We start from the raw sequence: 21,161 nt of genomic DNA on the forward strand, positions 1-21,161 counted from the left end.
CAGGCGAGCGATAGTGTCCTGCGTCGGAGGGGAAAGGAGCCCCTGCCTGACATCCTAAGGCCCTCTGTCCTTGCCGTCCCCATCCCTGACAACCCTGGCCAATGCCTGGACACCGTGCTTTGGGCAGAGGGCTAAGTATCAGTGTCCCAGCAGCACCCAACCTTCCCGGGGCTGCTTGGCGGGACTTTTCTCTGCCTGGAGACCAGCAGGGCTTTGGGACAGGGAAGCGGGGAGTCTGTGCCCCACTGGAGCAAAGGCATTCTGAACAAGCTCTGAACAAGGCTGAGGCTGTGTCACCTCTTCCCCGACTCAAACAAGAATGTTACAGCTTCACAGGCAGCTCTCAAGGCCTCTCAACCAGGCCAAACATGGTGCTGAGTGCCCTGGAGTGTGACGAGGTGAAGAGCCACGATCCCTGTCCTCACGGGAGAAGTGTTCTTTGGGTGCCTGGTGAAGGACCTGTTGGATTTAAGGGGTGTTACCAGGGCCATCCCCTGGACCCTCTGGACCTGGTGGTTTTGTTTTATCAACAAAGGGTCTGGACGTAATGCCCTGAGGGCGCTAAACACTCTTTCAACCATGAGGTCTGCTAGGGCAGAGCTCTTTGATATCAGAGAGGTTTTCTCTGGTACAAGCCTGCTAGTGCTGGAAAGAGAAAAAGGGGAAGCGGGTGGCTGCCCGGCAGAACGGCTTTCCTCCCCAGACGTGGTTGTTGGAGCACCTACCTTGGAGAGGGAGGAGGGGAGTGGAGGGAGAGGGGCCCTCTGAGCGCTTTGCGCGGTGTGTGCCCTCTGCCACTGCCCCGGGACAGCGGGCTGAGCGTGCCTTTCTCAGTGTGCGGGGCCAGGGTGCGTCTGCAGCTCTAGGGGCGGGGACCTGATGGGCTTCAACCTGGCTCCTTCCTGGTCTCACCCACAGCACTGAGAGGGCCCCCGTCACCCTCCACCTCGACGGGATTGTGCAGGTTCTGAGCTGCCACCTCAGCAACATGGCCATCGGGATGATGACCAGGATCGCTGTCCTCAAGTGGCTCTACCACCTCTACATCAAGACCCCCCGGAAGGTGAGCCCCCGGGCCCCTCAGCCCTCCAAGCCAGGTGGCTGCTTCTGGGTGGAGTTTGAGGGCCTGCCTGTGCTTGGTAGGATTTTGGTCGTTGCAGTTCTGGAGAAACCGTGACCAGGAGAGAGGTGGCAGGTGCCTGAGGAGCCCTCGGTGTCTTGAGGGGGGTTTGGGAGGTGTTCCCTGCAGTGGGGGAGCTCATGTGGGTCCCTGCTTCTCTGCTCTCCAGATGTTCCGGCACACAGACAGCCTCTTCCCTACCCTGCTCCAGACGTTATCAGATGAATCCGACGAGGTAGGTCACCAGTGCCCCTTCCTCTGTGCCCCGGCTGCCAGCCTCTCCTTTTGATGGGGTTGTGTAGCTGAGGGGTGCTCATTTTGTTGTTGTTGTTCTCGTAAATCAACACCCCTAAAATCACCCTATTCCTCCTACCTGGTGAGGTGTGTCCATGAAGGGAAAAGCTGTTTGCTGCCCTCAGCTTTGGGAATAAGGACGCTGTCTTTGTGGGCCCTTCTGAGGAGAGCGCTGGGTCAGGGCACTGGCGAGGAAACCAGTCTGGCGGGGAGCTCCTTGTCCCTGGAAGGCCGTGGAGAGTGGTGATGGGGAGCCCAAGGGCAAGGTCCATCCCGCCTAGCTGCCCAAACTCGGGCAAGTCACTGCCCGGCTCCGCACCTCAGTTTCCTTCTCTGTCCGACGAGGTAGTAACAGCACACGGGGTTGTGAGAACGAAATGACCCACGAAAAATGCCGGGCGCTGTGCTGGGCACCCGCTGAGCACTCAAGGAGCGTCCGTTGTGACTCATTTCACCTGGACTCCATTTTGACCTCTAGTTTGAAATCTGACCCTGAAGCTTTGCGTTTATTGGGGTCACCGAAAGTTAAAGGGAGAGGCTGGCCCCGTCCCAGGCAGCAGGAGTAACCCCAGGTGGGGGGGGTGTCTCAGAGTGGGGCAGGGGGAGCAGGACCCTGCATCCGGCCATGTGGGGGAGGGGCTCCTCCAGCCGCACCTTTCCCCACGCCATTCCCAGCAGCGTTCTGTTCCGTGGACTTCCTCACCAGGACTCCCCTGCTTCCCAGCCAAGGGGCAGGATTTGTAGTTGGGTGTTGCCATTTGCCGGGGTAGCATCCCTTCCCTCCGCCAGTACCAGCTCCAGGCTCTGTGTTGGCCGCTGGCGGCCCGCGCCTTGACCCGCCCCTCCCTCCCCTCTTCTTCCCTCCTCGGGGCTCCGGGCAGCTGTGGGCTCGGTGAGGCAGCAGGCTCGCGCGCACCTGCAGACCTCCCAGCTGCCCAGCGGGAACGAAGAGCAGACGGGCTGGCGCAGTGGGAGAAAGAGGGAGAGGGACGTGGCTCATGACTTCCCGTGGCAGGAGGCACCTTGGTCCTTCCCGGGCTGGTACCAGGTTTGTGTGGCGCCCAGGGCAGCTGTCCTGCAGCCTGACTTTGCTTCCCTGGACCTGAGCTGAAGAGAGATGCAGACAGGCAGGTGTCCACCTCTAGGTCCTCTCAGGGACTCTGCACTTCCAGAATACTCAAAGCAGGTGGTCTGGGAGTCTGCCTGTGTCCCCTCCTGCCTGTCCACCACACACGCCTGTGCACACACACGCCACCACCCCCTTTTTCCCCCACCACCGCTGCAGTGTGAGGCCCAGGTGGACGTGGCCCAGTTCTGCCTGAGTTAGGACTGACTCACTGCACAGTCACGGCCCTCATTTCAATACAAAAAGGGAGAGAATAGCTTTGCTGATTGGTTCCTTCCCGAGTACTGCAGTGGAAGCAGCTGAGTTTTCAGTCCTTTAAATGGAGTCCTTTAAGCCCATCCAGCCTTCTTTGCTCGCGACTGGTCTTTGCGTGCGTGTGCATTTGAAGGGAGCCGGAGGAGACGCAGTCCATGAAACAGCTCTGTTCAGGTTGTGGCTGTGGGAGCTCGATTTGCTGAAGTGCCAGGTGTTGTGAGGCTTTGGGGCCCATCTTGTGGGCCTCCGGTGGGGAGGGGATTGCAGCTGCTCCTGGGGACAGTGACCGGCGTGGGGTGAGGCGGGAGGGTGCTCCTCTAACAGCCGTGAACGTCCCTGCTTTCCCATCTCTCCAGGGGAGGGATTTAGGGACCTCAGTATCAGTGGCGAGTTGTGGTTTTGCCGCATCCTGGTTCTTCACCAGAATCACGTCCCCAAATGTCCCCCGCCGAATCTGGTGACCTTGAGAGGGTACAGTGTACTTGGCAGTGGAAATACAGCCATGAACAAGACAAAGTCCCTCTTCTCCTGAAGTGAGCTTCCTTTCCAGGGTATCTAGGAAGTGCTGTCTGTGAGAATATCCCAATACTTCCAGGCACAGCCCTGATCTCAGATTGGAGCTCCCTGGGGTGCAAGACCCTGAAAGGCCATCTAGTCAAGTTGGACCACAGTCAGATTGGTGGGGAGGGGCCCCTTCCTAGGGAGGGCTTCACAGAGCCCCCTCGCTGATGGAATGTAACTGTGGCCCACCCTACGCAGGGCCGTACATCCAGCCTGGGGCCTCAAGGCACAGTTTAGCCCATTTGTAACAGCTGACTTGTGTGAGGTCGTTACAGTGCCAGGAACTGTGCTTAGACCCCTTAGCTGTTGTATCTAGAGAAGGTTCAACAGTTCTGTGGGGGAAATACTGTCATCATTTCATTTTACAGTTCAGAAAACACGGCCGAGCGAGGTGAAGTTAAGCTGCACACAGCCAGGGAGTGGTGGAGCCAAACTCAGAACCGGATCTGTTTGACTCCAAAGCCCGTCCTCTTAGTCGCTTAACCACCATGCCTGTGTTTCACCACCTGCGGCCCTGACCGCCCACATCAGAACCCCAGCTCGTGTTTAGTCATATCGTCATCCCCATATGCCTTTTTCTCTTGTTCCACAAGTTCTTGAGAGGAGTTCTCTCAGTGTGGTGTGGAGAGGGGTGTGTGTATTCTGAAAAAGTTCTCCCTCAGCCCCCTGACCCTTTGTCCGCTTTTCTTATTGATTTACAGGCACTCTTTGTATATCGGGGACATTCCATTTATCATGTATGTTGCAAATGTTTTTCTCTCCCGGGATGATTGTGATACACCCACGTGCCCATCACCCTTGGTGAGAGCCACTGGCCCCCGGGGGACAGAGTGTACCCAGGTGTTAAGGATGCAAGAGCTGGGCACAGGGAGGGGCAGAGCCTTAGAGACCTAGCTCCGCCCCCCACCACCATGTTCCACAGTCCCCTTGGCACGTGGCCTCACTGGGGTGTCTTGTGTGCCGTTGTTTCTCTGTCCGCCTCCCCTTCCCCCTGCCCCGGTGGCAGCTTGGTAGTCCACACCCTTCCCCCCGCCCCAGTGGCAGCTTGGTAGTCCATCCACACCCATCTGGCATCCTCAGGTTGTCTCTGCTTTACGTTATTCAGGAGAAGTGGCTGTTTCCTCAGTACCGCCTGCTCCTTGCAGACTTTATCTGAAAATCCCTTTTGTCAGAAAGAATTTGCAGGTGTCAAATTAATATTCTTGGCACTGGAGTAGAAATCCTCCCATTAGCTGGAGATCCAATGACTTGTTTTTAAGTGAAAATGCAACCCCAATTCAACAGCACAGAATGCATGGCACGTGCACAGAGCTTCCTGCTGGACCCTGGTGGGAGGTGGGGCTGCTTCTTCCCCTGCCCGGAAGATGCCAGTTGTCGGCTGCCTCCCGAGCCTGCAGCTGCCGGGGCGGGCTCTGCCCGTGAGCCCCCAGAGGACAGGTCTTCTCCATGTTCCTGGTGGTGCGGCTGGCTCAGTTGCAGGGGGGTGGGGGGAGGGGTGGCTCGGTGATTCCTCATCCTCATCTTACTCTCAAGCACAACTTGCCTCCTAACCTGGATTTAAAATCCTCAGCGGGTGGGGGGAGGACTTCCCTGGCAGTCCAGTGGCCAAGACTCCTCGCTTCCACTGCAGGGGCTGTGGGTTCGATCCCTGGTCAGGGAACTAAGATGCCATGCGGCACAGCCAAAAAGAAAAAAAAAATCCTCGGGGTAATGGTGGGTACGTGTCATGATACATGTGTCCAAACCCACTGAATGTACAACACCATGAGTGGACCCTCACGTCAGCTGTGGACTTCGGGGGATATTGATGTGTCAGCGTAGGTTCATCGATCGTAACAGATGCTCTGCCGTGGTGAGGAAGACTGATAAGGGGGAGGCTGTGCGCATGCAGGGGCAGGAGGTATGTGGGAAATCTCTGTACCTTCTGCTCAGTATTGCTGCGAACCTAAAACTTCTCAAAAAAATAAAATCTATTTTAAAGAAAGAAATATGTAGAATTAAAAATAAAAAGTCTCAGTCTCAGAAGAGACCTGGAAGGATGTCTGGTGCCCCTCCAAGGGAATGTAGCATCCCAGACAGCCAGCCACCAGACCTGAGCTCGAATCACAGGAGCTCTAACCCCTCCTCACCATGGACCGTGGGCAAGAGCCTAACCGCTCCAGCCTGCGCAAAGGGCCATGATGTCTGGACATGCCTCATAGACCACTGTTTAAAGGGACAGAGTAAAGCTCCTGGTCCGATCCTGGCCCTTCCTAACAACCTGTGCATCACCCCAAGTTCTTCAGGGGAAATTGGCATTTCGCTCTGTTGAACTCTTCTGCCCAGGAGCAGGGCTTGTCCCCATTTGAGTCATCTTGTAAAGCTTCGAGGTCTTTTTTGTAGATCTTATTCATTATGAAGTTTACTTTCAGTATTTAAAATTTTGTTGTGACTTTGAGGGGCACTCCTTTCCGGTAATATTTTTTCCTGAGTGACAGTGCAGCCCAGTGGCCAGGCTGTCCAGGAGTCTGGTCCTGACTCTGCCACTTAATAGTTGGTTGGGGGATTCCCTGGCAGTCCAGTTGGTTAGGACTCTGCGCTTCCACTGTAGGGGGCACAGGTTCTATCCCTAGTCGGGAACTAAGATCCCCCATGCCGCATGGCGGGGCCAAAAAAAAAAAAAAGTTGGTTGCCCTTGAGCAAATTACATAGCCTCTCTGAGCCCACTTTTCTTATCTGAAAACCGAAAGTAATGGTGGAACCACCCACCCAGGTTGTTGTGAGGATTAAATGAGATCGAGAATGTCAAATGCTCAGCACAAGACGCAGCACATGTAAACACGTGGTAAACGTTAGCTCCTCCGGCGCTGGTTATAGTTTCTGTGAAAATGGCAGAGACACACACTGAAATCAGGAAGGTGGGCTCCACGTTTGCCCCACGTCCTTCCTGCCTCAGTTTCAGCAGCAGAAGCTGGAATGGAAGCAGGTCTCTGTCCTGTTTCCCTGCCTGTCTCTAGGACCACACAGGCCCTTTGCAGATGTCCAGAGTAGGTGGGGCTGTTGGGGGTTCATCGTCCATTTCCAGGTCACAGAAAAACCAAGAGGAAGGCAGCAGGACCGGTACCCCATCCTGTGCTTTCTCCCCCTCTATCAGCCCCCCAGCAGCCCTGAGATAGCGCTGCCCAGAGCGGGGAGCCCATCGTCAGTGGGCTGTGTTGCAGTGTCGCCGGTGGAGGGGCTCCCAGCTGGCTGCCCCGGGTCCAAGGGAAGGAGGAGAAATGCCATCCGCAGCAGAGAACCTGCACTGGGGCCTCTCACTGCCACAGCTTCTTGCTGATTCCATTGAGATCCAGAGGGGCACACCTCCTGGGGCCACCAGAGGCAGCCTCCCAGAGGCTTCTCAACATCTCGGAGCTGGGGTGTCCCTAACACCTTAGAGCAGACATTCTCAATCCAGGAGAAGTCCCCCCCTCTTTCCCCTCCCCTAGTTGCAAAGTAACTATGAAGAGAAATTGTGGATGGGAGTTTATGGCTTATGTGTTCAAATTCTAGAAAATTTGGAAGGTAGGTTAGTGAGGGCATTACTCACGGCAGTGGTAGAGTTTCTAACTCCGGAATCCATTAACTGCATGGAGAGTGTGGTCTGGCTGTCACACCCAGTGGGACATACAGCCATAACTAGGAGGCCAGAATAATGGGGGGATAGTTAGACGGGTCTAAGAAGTGATCTGGGGGCATCTAACAAAGGTACTTAAAGTCCCCCATGGGAGCAGTGATGTACCCCAGTCCAGAGTAGCCCAGTGCCTTTCCTGTCCTCTACCCCATGGTACATCCCAGAAGTGTCCAGACCCGTGGGCGGGAGTGCAAGAGCTGCCCCGCCCTCTGCTGAGTCCTGAGGGAAGGGGGGGGCCGTCAGCTCTTCTCTCTGGTGCGAGACTTGGCCCATCAACCCACTCTGTCTCGGGGCACTCGGACCCTCACCAGCAGGGGTGTTATCAGGGAACAGACACGACTATATTTGAGGGTGGTGGGCTTTGGGGGACAGGGAGAGGATTTCATTTGTTTTCATGGTCCAGATCCCAGGAGAAATGGAGCAGGAGATGTTCTCAAATCTCTCAGAAGAGAGAGCTCTGCGGGGCTACGCTGAGTCGCCCCAAAGAGAAACGGGCCGAGGCCGGTATAAGGGATGGGCAGAGTGGCTCTGGGATTGTGCTGTGCCTGTTGCCACTGCTGCTGCTGACTGGAGGTCTGAGCCCAGTCCCCCGGCGCAGACTTGGGGCGAGGCTGCCTTTGGCTTCTTCTGCCTCGGGAAGCGGCAGCCATGCTGTCCCGTCATGTCCCTTTCCCTCTCCATCCCTCATCCCACCCGGTCCATGAAAGCACTCCCTCAGCTTTTCCTCTCCCCAGGAGCCCTTGTCACTGTGGTCTGGCGGGTCGGCCAGTTGGGCCCAGGGATTCATCTCTCTGCTGTAAAGGGATTTAGCTGGTGGCAACAGAGCCTTCCGCGTTGGGGGAGGCCCCAAACCCAAGAGCTGTGCCCTGCGGGTGGTGGGGAGGCGCCAGTCCCCATGGGTTCCTCTTCTGACTCACGTTCCAGCATGACGGGCTGTGCTCTCCTGCCCTCAGGAAGGAGGGCCTTCTGTTGGAAATTGGCCATCCCTCAGTGTCTGCCCCAGAAATGAGGGCTGCCACTTATCTAGAGGCCCCTGTAATTGACAGCAGCTTAGAGAGCCAGTGATGGCCTGTCCGACGCCCCAGCACTGGCGTCCTTTGGAAACCGTGCTGGTTGCTGTGTGCTGGACGCCACGTGTCTGGGAGAAGGAGAGGCAGAAACCAGTTTATGGGGTAGTTGCGCTGGTCAGAGTGCATCGCATCTGTTGCCTTAAGGAATCTGCCTGGTGATCTTGGAGTGGCTTTCATTATCCCCAGTTTGACATAAGACGAAATTCAGGCGTGAGGACGATAACTTGCCCAAGGTCACACTGCCAGGAGCCAGAATTGGAAGTCAGCTCTGTCTGATTGCAGAACATCTAAAACCCCGCAGGAGGTCTGACCTCGCTGCACAGCGGGAGTGCCGCCGGGATGGGGTGCGCTTTATTCTTCAGTCTGGACACACTTGACTTTGACCTGCCCCATCAGGCTGCCCTGGGGCTGCTCACCCACCCAGGGCCCCATCCAGAAGGAATGGGCCAGTGGCAGGGACGGCTGAGGGGCGGTGTGGAAGCAGCCTGGGTGGAGAGCAGGAGCACAGGCCTCTGCTCCACGCTGCCCACTCTCCCCATGGGACCGGGCAAGTCCACGGCATCTCCTCACCTCCATTTCCCTCCCTAAATTGAGGTTGGACTGGATTGTGTTAGTCCCTTCCAGCTCTGACTTTGTGTGGTCCTGACTCCACTGCCTAGAATACTAATGCGGCCTGCTCAAAAGTGGACAGTCTTCTGTAAGAATGGGGCTTGTTTTTCCTTCTCATATCCTTGCCTCAGTTTTTATTTCACTCCAATTTTCATTCCATCCACTCTCCAAAACAAACAAAAACAACCCCTCCACCACCCACCACCCCCCGCTTCAATTTCGAAGATTTCTTTATAGTCAGATCACACGATCAGGTCAGATGCCAGCCCGGAGAACCGAGGGGTGAGATGTCAGGGGCCAAGAACTTGCTTCCTCTCGCCGAGAGCCCACCTCACATGGAGAGATGAGCTGAGCCACAGCACAGACAGCCAGAACAAGGAAGGTGTGGACCCTCTCCCGCTGCAGCCTTCCGGGGGCTGGTCCACTCAGCTCTCCCTGGGGCTGACCCTGCGGCTTCCGTTGGAGGCTTTGGAGAGGAAATGAGAGGAGGGGAAGTAATGAGCAGGGAGAAAAGCTGTGGCCAGCAAGGCAGAGACACAGGCCTCTAGTCACAAGCCACAGGGACAGGTGGCCCCAGGCCCCCACGGCCCAGCAGAGGCACTGGCCGTCAGCGCTAGAGATCCTGGGAGGTCTTCTGCAGTGAGCCCTTGACGCAGACGATTGCCGTGGAGGGGGCAGGGGAGAGGGGCGCGTGGTCTCAGTCCCAGAATTGAGCCTATGGGGAGGCCTGCTGCTCTCATCCTTCCATATCTCTGCACTGTGTGCTTTCACTGCCCCGCATCAGCCTCCCTCAGGTAAGGGGGGACCCACAGTACTCGCCATCGGCCGCCATCACCTGCTCTAGGAAGGCAGGTTTGTGTGCCGGGAGGGTTTTCAGTCTTCATCTCTGTCTGGATTCCCTCCACTGATGGGCAAGTGAGGACCCAGAGCTGCACCGTAACTGGAGCACCTGAGTTGGGCAGGGGGCTCCTGGTGAAGGCGAGGGTGGACTGAGAAGGGCAGATGAAGGGGAGGTTTGCTTTCCCGAAGTAGGGCTGGGCGGCACAGGAGGGAGTCCACAAAGGGGAGCTGGTTGCGAACCGTCTTACCCTGGACAGGGCTGGGGGCTCCCAGAGAGCCGAGCTACAGGCCGACTGGCCTCCAGGGATGAGCAGACCGCCTACCGCAGCCCATCTCTCCTTGAACTCAGGAAGTGATCAGTCACCTCACCTAGAAAGGTCAAAGTCCAACAACCCAACAGAAGTGCCCCTGGGAGCCACGCACACCAGGGCCACTGTCAGAATCCTCTGGAGCTTTTGTTTTTTAATAGGTATGTTGTTTGTTTTGGCTGCACCGCGTCTTAGTTTCAGCTTGAGGGATCTTCGTTGCAGCATGCAGGATCTTTAGTTGTGGCACACGAGCTTCTTAGTTGCAGTGTGCGCGTGGGATCTAGTTCCCCGACCAGGGATCGAACCCAGGCCCCCTCAATTGGGAGCACAGAGTCTTACCCACTGGACCACCAGGGACCCCTCTCTGGAGCTTTTTAAAATCCGGCTGTTTGGGCCTCAGCCCAGACCGCCTGAATTGTTCTCTGAGGTGCAGCCTCATGGCCTGGGTGCTGGTATTCTCCACAACTCGCAACGATTTTGTTGCTTGTCTCTGGTTGAGAACAGATCAGCCTAAGATCCTATTGGGAGGCTAGGGGCCAGGCCCCTAGCTCTCAGCCCTGATGCCCTCTCTCCATAGCCCTTGTGGTGGTGGCCAGGTCAGGGGCCCTGTTTTTACCCGCACCCCCAGCCCACTTGCAGCATCTTCAGAAGTCAAAAATTCTCCCAAGATGTGTGTCGATTTCTTCTCCTCCAGAGATGGCCAAAGCTGAATCAACTAAATTTCCCTGACATCTTCCTGTTGGCAGTTTGCAAGGCCCACGGACAGGGCGGGGAGTTCTGGTTGCTAGAGATGCTGAGGACAGGAAGTGTACCTAACGCTCGCTCCACGCCAGACCTGTGCTGGGCATCACCCAGCAGGCGTGGTCTTAGTCCGTCTCCACAGCAGCCCCTCGAGGGTGCGTTCTGCTGTGTCCCCACTTTACTAAAGTGGAAACAGACTCAGGGAAGTGAAGTAACTAGGTCAGGATCTCGGCTTGATGCTCCGTGAATCCACGAAGCCTTATTTGTCACGTACGCCACCCAGTCCTGCTCATCAAGGCCGGCCAGGTCCCCGTCTGTGTCATCATAGCACCCTGTGCCCTCAGACCCTCTCACAGCCCTTGTCACACTCTATGAGGACAGAGGCTGTGTCCAGCACATAGGAGGTGCCCAGACACGTTTCATGAGCAAGTGAAGAGACGGGGTGGGGCAGGTGGTGAGCTGACCCCACTGCGGCCTGCCCCACCCTCCTCCCTCCCTTGCTGGGGCCTGGTTCTGCCTCCTCGGACCAGGGCTGAGTGGCTTGCAAGCACGCTGAGATTAATTGGAGATCTGGTAGTGGGCAGGAGACCGGGCAGCCCCACGCCGCTCTCCTGGTTGCCATGGACTGGTGCCCCGGAGACAGCGGCCCCTCGGCTCATCGCCTGGTAACTGAGCTATAACAGGGTGGGCACTGCTCCCGAGCTGCCCGCAGCGTGGCCGGCCCCTTGCCTGTTCCCTGTCTGGCTCGTGGGGAGAATTTGCCTGCTGGAGGTGCACCTACTGGTCAGGGCCTCTGGGATACAAGTGAGCGATGGCTGGCTTCAGCAGGAAGCCCTGGGAGTGGGAGAGAAGGGGTGGCGGGGGCGGGGGGGACTGGTCTCCAAGTTGTCTCACCCCAGGCTGGCCTTTCCCTCCTCTCCCCTCAGAGGGATGGAGGCTGGAAGGCTTTAGGCTGCCAGAACCCACGCTGTGCTGTCACTGTGGAACTTAATAAGCAGTAGGTGCTGGCCTTTGGCATGTATGGCACATTTCAAACTTCACTAGAAGCAGAAGAGAAGGAAGAAAGAAAAGAAAGCAATCTTGATTCCTAAGGGCATGCTTCAAAGTCAGGCAACAAACCAAGATATAATCCTTTTTTTTTTTTAAGTTGATTTTGCTTTACCAAGCCATACAAGGCTCTAATCTGCGTAGTTTGCTCAGTGGGAAAATAGGTCTAAGCCTAAGCAGTGCTTCTCCCCCACCCCCAAATCTAAGTGTTCTTTTTGGCAGTGCTTTCCTTGCTTGTTGCAGAAGGCAGGGCTGCAAGGCTGCGGGACCCGCCTCCCAAGAGTGCTGGGCATGGCCTGCTCTGACCCCGTTGCAGCGGAAAGCTTTTCTGGGAAAACCGCTCCCTCCTGGGCTGGGTTGCGCTGGGCCAGGCTGGAGCCTGGTCGCTGCTTCCTCCAGCCTAGGTTTGCTCTATGTCCGGGGCAGGGGCTTCCAGCCTCAGTGCCGACTAGTGCCAGGTGCCGTCACCTAGAGCTCCATAGTTTGACTGCTGCGGGGCCCGTGGAGATCCTTTGACCTTCCCTCAGCTCCTCCAGGGGACCCTTCCTGGGGACGGCAGCCTGTGTTCCTAGAGTCAGTTCTCTGGCTGATTCCACCAGCCGCAGAAGCCATTCTATAGGTGTCAGGAACTCAAGAGGCCTTGGCCTGCTGGGCTGTACCCGTTGTGAAGGAAGGAGACAGGCTTCTGTGTGGAAGGAAGCAGAAGGCCCCAAGGCTTCCTGTAGACGCCTGGCCTCGGTGCCTCTTCATTTACTCTTAGCTCCACTTCCCAAGAGTAAGGAGTGGCCTGACCTGATCCAGCTCTCAGGCATGGCCCTGCAGCCCCACTGCTCTGGACAGAGGCATCAGATGGCAGTGGCCCGCAGACCTCAGCCTCCAGGACCTTCAGCCTGAATTCACCTCTCCCACCAGCCCGAGTGCATCACTTGGAAACACTCTTGCGGCCTCCTCCTGGCTGGGACTGGAAAGGGCCCACCCTGGGGATTTCCTTCCCTCCTCGTGGGACTGGAAGGCTGAGCCAGTTGACATCTGGGGCCTAGTCAGCTGACCAGTGGCCTAGCCAAACTTTGGAGAAAGCTTCTTAGAGATAAGTGGGTAGAGAGATGGGAGGCTTTTCCAGCCATCCCCTTGGCAGAAGCTGTCCAGAAGCATCCATCTTCCATCTCCTGCCTGGCACTGCAGGTCAGCGAGAATCTATTCAGTATCTGCTGAGGGCTTCATCTGGGGCTTCATGTTCAGGAGTCGGTAGGAGGAGAGGACGGGCCTGCAAGCCTAGGGAAAGCCTTGACCTTGCAAAGCTCTGGGTCTCCAGCTATTCCCAAGGTGGCGAAAGACCAACAGGAACGCGTCGCGGAGGGGGGAGGGGGCCTTCCGCCCCGAGCGGTTTTCCGGGGCTGGTCTGTGGACAAGGTGTTGGGACACAGAGTGCCTGGATGGACCAAAAAGGGAAGGAGGGAGCAGTCACCATCCGGGAGACTGTCCTTGGCCTACTGGAATGCAGGGGGTGACAGCCTGCCGTGGCCCATCCAGACGATGACTCCCCTCCCACACTGAACTGTGCCCTTAGCTGCTGTCAGGTCACCTCCTAGAAGGAAGGCCTTTCTCAGGAGTCCCGTGGCTTCCTTACTTTGCTCCCCAAGCCACGGAGGGTGTGATACCCCTTCCCCCTCACCTCTACCACCTTCCCCGCAGAGTTGCTTTGTCAAATGTTTTCCTTACCCAGTTGCCACCGACCCTTTCACTTCATCGACGGCCAGCTCACTCGGGGACCAGGGACCAGCTGATGTGCCTTCCCCACCCCCCCAGCCCGTTGCCATGGTGACAGCAGGCACTCCTCCTCCTGCAGAATATTGCTTTCTTGTAACCTTTTTCCCTCCCTCTCTTTCCCCCCTTCTTTCTCTCACACAGAAAGAAAGCACAAGTGTTTTATATTCATTCTGCGAAAAGCTGTGTAGTGCATACTAATTGGTGTGGCTTCCTCCTGCTTCTTTGAGCCTTTCCCGTCCTCAGAGCCAGGACCACAGGCCAGCGCAGGCATGGGCCCAGCCGGCCCGCTCTCTGGAAGGGGGACTGGCTCTGCGTTTCTAGAGGCCGAGCAGCGCGTTTATAGCTCTCGGCCTTTTGTCCAGGCCGTGAGCGTGATCAAAGCTGCTGAGATCACCCTGTCCTTCTCCCCGAGCTTCCTGTCCTCAAGCCAAGGGCTGCGAGGTCTCCAGGGGAGTAGAGCACTAACACCCTGGCTGGCGCAGAGACTCAAAGCCAGGTCCAGCTGGAGGGTGGCTCCTCTGTGGTCTCTGTTGCTCTGTCCCAGGCCCCCTGTTGGCGTTGCCCCCTGGAGCCTCTCCTCACTCCCCAGGCAGAGGCAGAGTCCCAGCCTAGGCCTGCGTCAGGGTTGTGGTTCCGTAGCCTCAAGTCCAGCACCTGGACTGAGTGGTTTTGCTGCTTGGCTGGGGGAGAGCCAGTGGCTGGACTTGATGGGCCTCGGAACCAGGAGCGGCTCCCCGCCAGCTCCCCACTCTGCTCTTCAGGCAATTCCTTGCCCTCCATTTTGATAGCCCCTCTCAAGCCCCTTGCTCTGGAGGCTGAAGGAGATGATGGTGTGTTCTCTGACTCCCACTCAAAGGGGGCTCCCACTGTACGGGACAGGAAGGACGCTGTGTGTGCGCGCGTGTGTGTGTGTACAGCAGACAGTGGGGCTGTCTGTTGGCTCTAGCCCCCCGGGGACCAGAGACAGATCTTGAGGCGTGGCCGGGATCACTGAAGGAACCTGTAGACGACATTTCCAGCTTTAATTGTGCAATTGAAGTGTAATTTGCATTCATTTGCCATTTGGTGTTAAACTTTCTAAAATAAGAGAATTCAAAATGCGAAGTGAGAAATGAGAATTCAAAATGCAGCTTTGCTGGCTGTGCTCTCCAGTGGGGCAGGAGGAGGTGTACAGAGATGGGCGCTGCAGACTCTCTTTGGTGCAGAGATGAAATCTGAAGGCCTCGATGTGTGCGCCGCTGTTCCTGCCCAGTCCCTGATCCAGGGCCACTGACCAAGCTCGGCTGTGGCACCAAAAATCTCAGCACAGAAGTAGTACGTGCAGCATCTCCTGTAATCCTCACAACAACCTTGCAAGGACGAGTCCCCATTGGCACATATGAGGAAACTGAGCCCCCCACATCACCTGCAAAACCAAGTTCAGACCTGCCTCTTTGCCTGGGTCCTAGTTTTTTTTTTTTTTTTTTGCGGTACGCGGGCCTCTCACTCTTGTGGCCTCTGCTGTTGCGGAGCACAGGCTCCGGACGCGCAGGCTCAGAGGCCATGGCTCACGGGCCCAGCCGCTCCGCGGCATGTGGGATCTTCCCGGACCAGGGCACGAACCCGTATCCCCTGAATCGGCAGGTGGACTCTCAACCACTGCGCCACCAGGGAAGCCCCAGGGTCCTAGTTCTTGGTGACCTGCTCCTGCCTGTGGCTTCTGCCTGATCTCTGCACCAGCCCCACACCCCACTCCGGAGCTGGGCCAAAGCCTAGTTTCCTGGAATGTGCCACAGGGTCTGGCCCTGTATCCGTGAAAGGCTTCTGCTAGTTAAGAGAACGCTTTGCGTGCCTTCCTCTAACCCCTGGTTCCCAGGCAAACTGGGGCTCAGGTACTTCCGAAGCCTCCCAGCCCCCCTCAGGCCGAGCTGCTGGCTCCCGTTGCACAGGCGCTGCCTTATCAGTGCGTCAGGACCGCCCGTCGTCTCCCCCAAGGTCACTCTGGTCCGAGGCAGGGCCCAGTTCAGCCTTGCAGCCTTGCATCTCCTCCAACCAGCACAGGCCCCGGCAGTAGATGCTGGGGGATGGGGGGAGGGTTGTTCACTGGTCCACTGGTGATGTTCACTGGTCCAGGGTCAGGTGGCTGAAGAGCAGGGTCAAGATTGGAAGTCAGGGGGACTCCCATGGTGGCGCAGTGGTTAAAAATCCGCCTGCCAATGCAGGGGACATGGGTTCGAGCCCTGGTCCAGGAAGATCCCACATGCCACGGAGCAGCTAAGCCCATGAGCCACAACTACTGAGCCTGCGCTCTAGAGCCCATGAACCACAGCTACCGAGCCCGTGAGCCACAACTACTGAAGCTCATGTGTCTAGAGCCCGTGCTCCGCAACAAGAGAAGCCACCACAATGAGAAGCCTGCGCACCGCAACGAAGAGTAACCCCCGCTTGCCACAACTAGAGGAAGCCCGCGCACAGCGACGGAGACTCAACGCAGCTGAAAATAAATAAATAAATAAATTTATTTGGAAAAAAAAAAGATTGGAAGTCAGGATTGTGACCACAAAGCCCTGTGTAGCTTATTGGTCTCCGGTTTGTGGACTAGAGCTGGGTTTGAAGTGGACCCCCTGGTGCCTTGAGCGGGTGCCTGTATGTGAGACTGAAGACAAGTGAGGGCATTACCTCCAGTTGGGAGCGAGGACAGCTGCCTCTTATGGCCCAGCCCTGGGGCCACTCACAGGGTGGGGACATCTCACGGGCCAGACCTCTCAGGCAGGGTGGTTCTTCCCAAGCATGTTTTCTGTTAGGGAAATAAGTACCTGCTGGACCTGGTGTGGGTCGTTGCAGCCCTCATGGGGGTCAACGTCTGGCCGAGCGCTGGCCTGGCCCCAGCTGCCTTGCAGTTTTTCTCGCTGACAGCATTCGACCACCAGGATTTGCTGCCCACCTGTGCAGCCAGACCTGAGAGGAGTAGCCTGTGGTTCAGAGGTGCAGTCGGCACGAGGGGTGCAGTGGGGCTGGCAGATGCCATGAGATGTAAAGAAACACAGGTTGCCCCCCAGCTCCCTCGGCTCCCCTGTGAGTCCGAGCCAAGTGTGAGATCACGGGGAGTGAGTACGGCCCCGCCAGCCCGAGCTGTGGGCAGAGCAAGAACCGACTGCTCTGCCAGTGCCCCTGGGCTGGGAGTTATGCTGCTGATCTGGGGCTTTGGCTTCTTTTTTTTTTTTTAAGATGAATTTCACATACCATAAATCTCAAACTTTTAAAGTATACTACACCCCAAAAAGAAACCTCTGTGCCCCTTAGCAGTCCCTCCCCCTGGCCCCTGGCAACCACAGCCTACTTTCTGTCTCTACAAATTTGTCTCTTCCGAATGTTTCATATAAATGTATTATATGGGACCTCTTGCAACTGGCTTCTTTCACGTAGCACATGTTTTCAAGGTTCGTTCTTGTTGTAGAAGGTATCAGAACTTTGTTCCTTTTCATTGCCAAGTAGTAGTCCATGGCATGGATATGCCACGTTCTGTTTATCCATTTATCAGTTGATGTACGTTTGGGTTTGTGGTATTGTATATATATATAGTAAGAAATATATATTTGATCTTCCTCGTTTCTGGCACAGAGGTTCTAAAACTGTTGTAATTTCCTAACTGAAGAGAGCAGTAAAGATGTCTTTCATCATCCAGTTCCAGGAAGAGGAGAGGGGCTGAGATTGAATCAATCACCAAATGCCAACGATTTAATCAGTTGTGCCTATGTACTGAAGCCCCCATAAAATCCCACAAGGACGGAGTTTGGAGAGCCTCCAGGTCGGATATTCAGGGAGAGTGTCACCCCTGGAGAGGGCATGAAAGCTCTGCTCCTTTCCCCATACTTTGCCCTGTGCATCTCTTCCATCTGGCTGTTCCTGAGTTGTATCATTTACAATAAACCACTGGCCTAATGAGAAAAATGTTTTCTGAGTTCCGTGAACTGCTCTAACAAATTAAAGCCAAGGAGGGGGTTCTGGGAACCTTTGATCCATAGCCGGGCAGTCAGAAGCACAGGTGACAACAGCCTGGACTTAGGATTGACATCTGAAGAGAGCCTTCTGGGGGGCAGTCTTGTAACACTCTGCCCCCAACGTGTGGGTTCTGACGCTGTCTCCAGATTAGACAGTGGCAGAATCAGGTTGCATTGTGGGATGCCCAGCTGGTGTCAGAAAATTGCCTGGTGGTGTGAGATAAAGACATACATCAGAATTGGTGTCAGAATCTTAGGGCTGTCTCCACTTTCTAGCTATGATGAGCAGTGATGCCGTGAGCTTTCCTGTGGAAGTTTTGTGTGAACATGTCATCAGCCCCCTTGGGTAAAACAGTAGGAACCCATAGCTCTGTTTAGCTGTTTGAGGCACAGTTGGCTTGCTGCTCCCTGGATGGATGTGCCAGGTGGAGGGGCTACTCCATGGTGCGGCACTGCACCATTGCTGCTTTGCTGCCTGTTCCCCTATCCACCTCCTCCCTCTGTGTCCTCTTTCTGCCATTGCTGCAGTAGGCAGCCTTCTGGGGGCCTCCCTTGATGAAGCAGAGGCCTGGACCTCTCTGCTTCCAGGCCTAGACCCACCCAGGCCCTGGGCTCTTGGCCTGGGCATAGGGGCCACCCTTGCTCCTGCCATCTGTCTGGGTTCTTAGCAGCCACGACTTTCAGCCAGCACGGATCCATTCCCTGCAGGCCCAGCAGTCAGAATGTTCTGAAATCACGTACACAGATGCACAGGGCAGGCTAGTGTGGGTCTGCCCGCCAGGCCGTGGCAAGGGCAGGTGTGACTCATCTGCAGCCCCAGCACCCAGCACAGCGCAGGGCTCAGGCAGTGCTGAGAGTCAGCAGAGAGACGAAGGAAAGGACGAGGTTGGACAGATGGGAGGTGGCGTTTGTGTGCATGAGTTCCATGTCCAACGTGGATGGGACCAGGGTGCGGCAGGGTAGGAAGCAAAGCAACAGGTTCTCAGGGAAACTGCATGCCAACCACACCATGCTGCTGGGAGAGGTGGATGGGCCAGAGCTGACAGAGAGGACACCAGGAGGAGAAGTGACAAGGGGGGCAGGGTAGGAAGAGGTACTGGCATGTTACTCGCATTGAGACAAGAATCGCCTTCAAGCTATGGAGAGAGGATAGTAGCATTATCTTTTATTTTTTTAGATAAAATTTGTCCATTTAAAATATACAGTTTGGGCTTCCCTGGTGGCACAGTGGTTAAGAATCCGCCTGCCAATGTAGGGGACATGGGTTCGAGCCCTGGTCCGGGAAGATCCCACATGCTGCGGAGCAACTAAGTCCGTATGCCACAACTACTGAGCCTGCTCTCTAGAGCCCGCGTGCCACAACTACTGAAGCCCACGCGCCACAACTACTGAAGCCCGTGCGCCTAGAGCCTGTGCTCTGCAGCAAGAGAAGCCACATGATGAGAAGCCTGCGCGCCGCAACGAAGAGTAGCCCCCGCTTACCACAGCTAGAGAAAGCCTGGGCGCAGCAACAAAGACACAACACAGCCAAAAATAAATGAAATATCCAATTCAGTGGGTTTTGGTATATATACAAGGTTCTGCAACCATCACCACTGTCTAACTCCAAAACATTTTCATCATCGTACAAACAGCCTGGGAGTAGCCTTATTTTGACTATAGTCACCACGTTCCATGGCTGGCCTGTCGAGCCACACACAGCCCACGCACCGGGGCCCCGTCCGCCGGTGCTCTGCGTCACTTCCCCTGGTTCAGGACTGAAGCCCTTGGTTGCCGTGGTAGTTCTTGGCCTGGGCTCAGGCACAGTCATCCATCTATTGGTTGGTGCCTGTTGGGCATCCACTGGGTGCTAGAGATAGTCTTGCGGGTACACATGTGCTAGGACAGGCACAGTCCCTCTTCAGAGCACAGAGATGAGTGGGGAGCAGAAAAGGGTGGGCAGCCCTGCCTGCAGTGTGGCAAGGGCTCTGCTGGAGGAGCTGGGACAGGTGAGTTACCGAGTTGCGCGCACACACACACACACACAAACAGGGTGCCCTACCCCCTCCCTGGTGAGGCACCACCCTGCTTGCCGTTGATGCCAGGTGAGGAGCTGGAGGAGATGGGTGCTGTGCAAGGGGAGACAGCCCCTAAAGGTACAAGGGCTTTTTGGATTGTGGGGTCTCCCCTGGGGACCTCTCACATCTTCGTATGAATGTTGCAGAGGTAGCCGAGAACTGAACCTTGTGTCTAGAAGTTGGAAACTTCTCCGTCCTGGAGACCAGAATTACACCCCAAATGTGGCAGGTGGCCTGGGGTCACCTCTGTAGAAGGATCTGCCCTGTGGCCTGGTGGTGGGCTGGGCCGTGGCCAGCACCCCCAGGAGTGTGGCCTGGACGGCACTGTTGGACCCTTGCACAGGTCGACATCGAGGCCTGGCCAGCCCTGGAGCCCTGGGGTACACACCGCACAGACTGCACCCTGGGGACCATTTAAAATATACAAGAGGAGTGGTCATGGGAGAGCTGACTCCCGGGCCTTGACTCCGGCTTCCTTCCTGCACTTGCCCCCGTCCACTGCCTGTCTGTGCTCTCCTCGGTCCATGTCCTTTGCAGAACCCTCTGAGTACTGTTAGAGCCACAGTCTTGGCAGCTCTCACCAGCCCCGTCGCCCTCTGCAGACCCCTTCCCACCCCCTGGAGGGAGCTCTCCATCTCCAACCACAGCTCAGCATGGAGGTCCTTGTCCCTCATCCTCTGCTTTTCTCCCCCAGGTTATTCTGAAGGATCTGGAGGTATTGGCAGAAATTGCTTCCTCCCCCGCAGGCCAGATGGATGACCCAGGCCCCCTCGATGGCCCTGACCTCCGGGTCAGCCACTCAGAGCTCCAGGTGCCCACCCCTGGCAGAGCTGGCCTACTGAAGACTCCTGGTGAGTCCTTCCCGGAGGGTTGCAGCCTCGGGGACCCTGGGAATGGCAGTGCTCAGTCTTGTCCTGGACCGGCTGGCCTTTGGGCTGTCCCTCTTTCCGCACCCTCCTGCCTCACACTACAGCAGCCCTCCACCCCTGTAAGAGACCTTCACAGCCCTTTTTCCTCATCTCCCTGCAAGTCTCGGGCTTTTGGGCCTTTGGCTAAATATAAAACCATCCGGGTCAGCTGACTGTCTCTTTCCCTGGGGTGGCGTCTCCCAGTCAGGAATCAAGGGGCTTCGGAGTCTTGGGTGTCACAGGTGGAAGACTAGGCAGCCGCTCCCTTCCTCATCGAGAAGCTAAAAATAACATGGCAGGCAGCCCAGGCCGGAGAGCAGATAATTCAGACAGGATGTTCCCGGGCAGTCCTTCAACGTAAAGGTGGCCGTGGCACTCCTGGAGCTCAACCCTCAGCGTCCTTCCAGACAGCAGGTGGCTCTTCTCCCTGGGCCTGTGTGACTCCCAGGTCCTCCCTCCCAGGCAGACGCCTCTTCCCTCCAGTGACACAATCCTGGAAAATGCCCAGGGATGCGACTTGGAAGGAAAGTACCCAGCGAATCTTGGGCATTTGCCTGGGGTGTCTCTTTGTCCCCTGAGCAGCTCTTGACATCCAGATACAAGGTCCTAGACCTCCTTTGATGCAGAAGCCAAGAGTCAAATAGATCTGGGGCCTTTCAGTGGCAGCATCCCTCCTGCAGCCCCACCATACTGGTCCCAGAAGGCGTCCCGGTACTCGGCCCTGAGGACACCTGCTTGGTGGAATTGGAGGTGACCCCAGGGCTGCCATTCAATCACAGAAGGCCCATGCATTAAAGACATCTGCCTGATGACACTTGAATTGAAG

The 21,161-nt window shown here is 56.4% G+C and overlaps 1 protein-coding gene across 1 annotated transcript in view; it reads left to right on the forward strand.

Annotated features, from left to right (window-relative positions):
- The window catches only part of VAC14 (VAC14 component of PIKFYVE complex), a 98,766-nt gene that overhangs the window by 29,926 nt on the left and 47,679 nt on the right, over positions 1-21,161 (forward strand). Inside the window, exons 11-13 of the mRNA XM_030863391.3 lie at positions 919-1,063; positions 1,290-1,355; positions 20,122-20,278. Of these exons, the coding sequence (XP_030719251.1) occupies positions 919-1,063; positions 1,290-1,355; positions 20,122-20,278 (368 nt within the window). The remainder of the gene's footprint in view (positions 1-918; positions 1,064-1,289; positions 1,356-20,121; positions 20,279-21,161) is intronic.

This window comes from Globicephala melas, chromosome 19, assembly GCF_963455315.2.
Source record: "Globicephala melas chromosome 19, mGloMel1.2, whole genome shotgun sequence".
NCBI classification, from domain to species: domain Eukaryota; kingdom Metazoa; phylum Chordata; class Mammalia; order Artiodactyla; family Delphinidae; genus Globicephala; species Globicephala melas.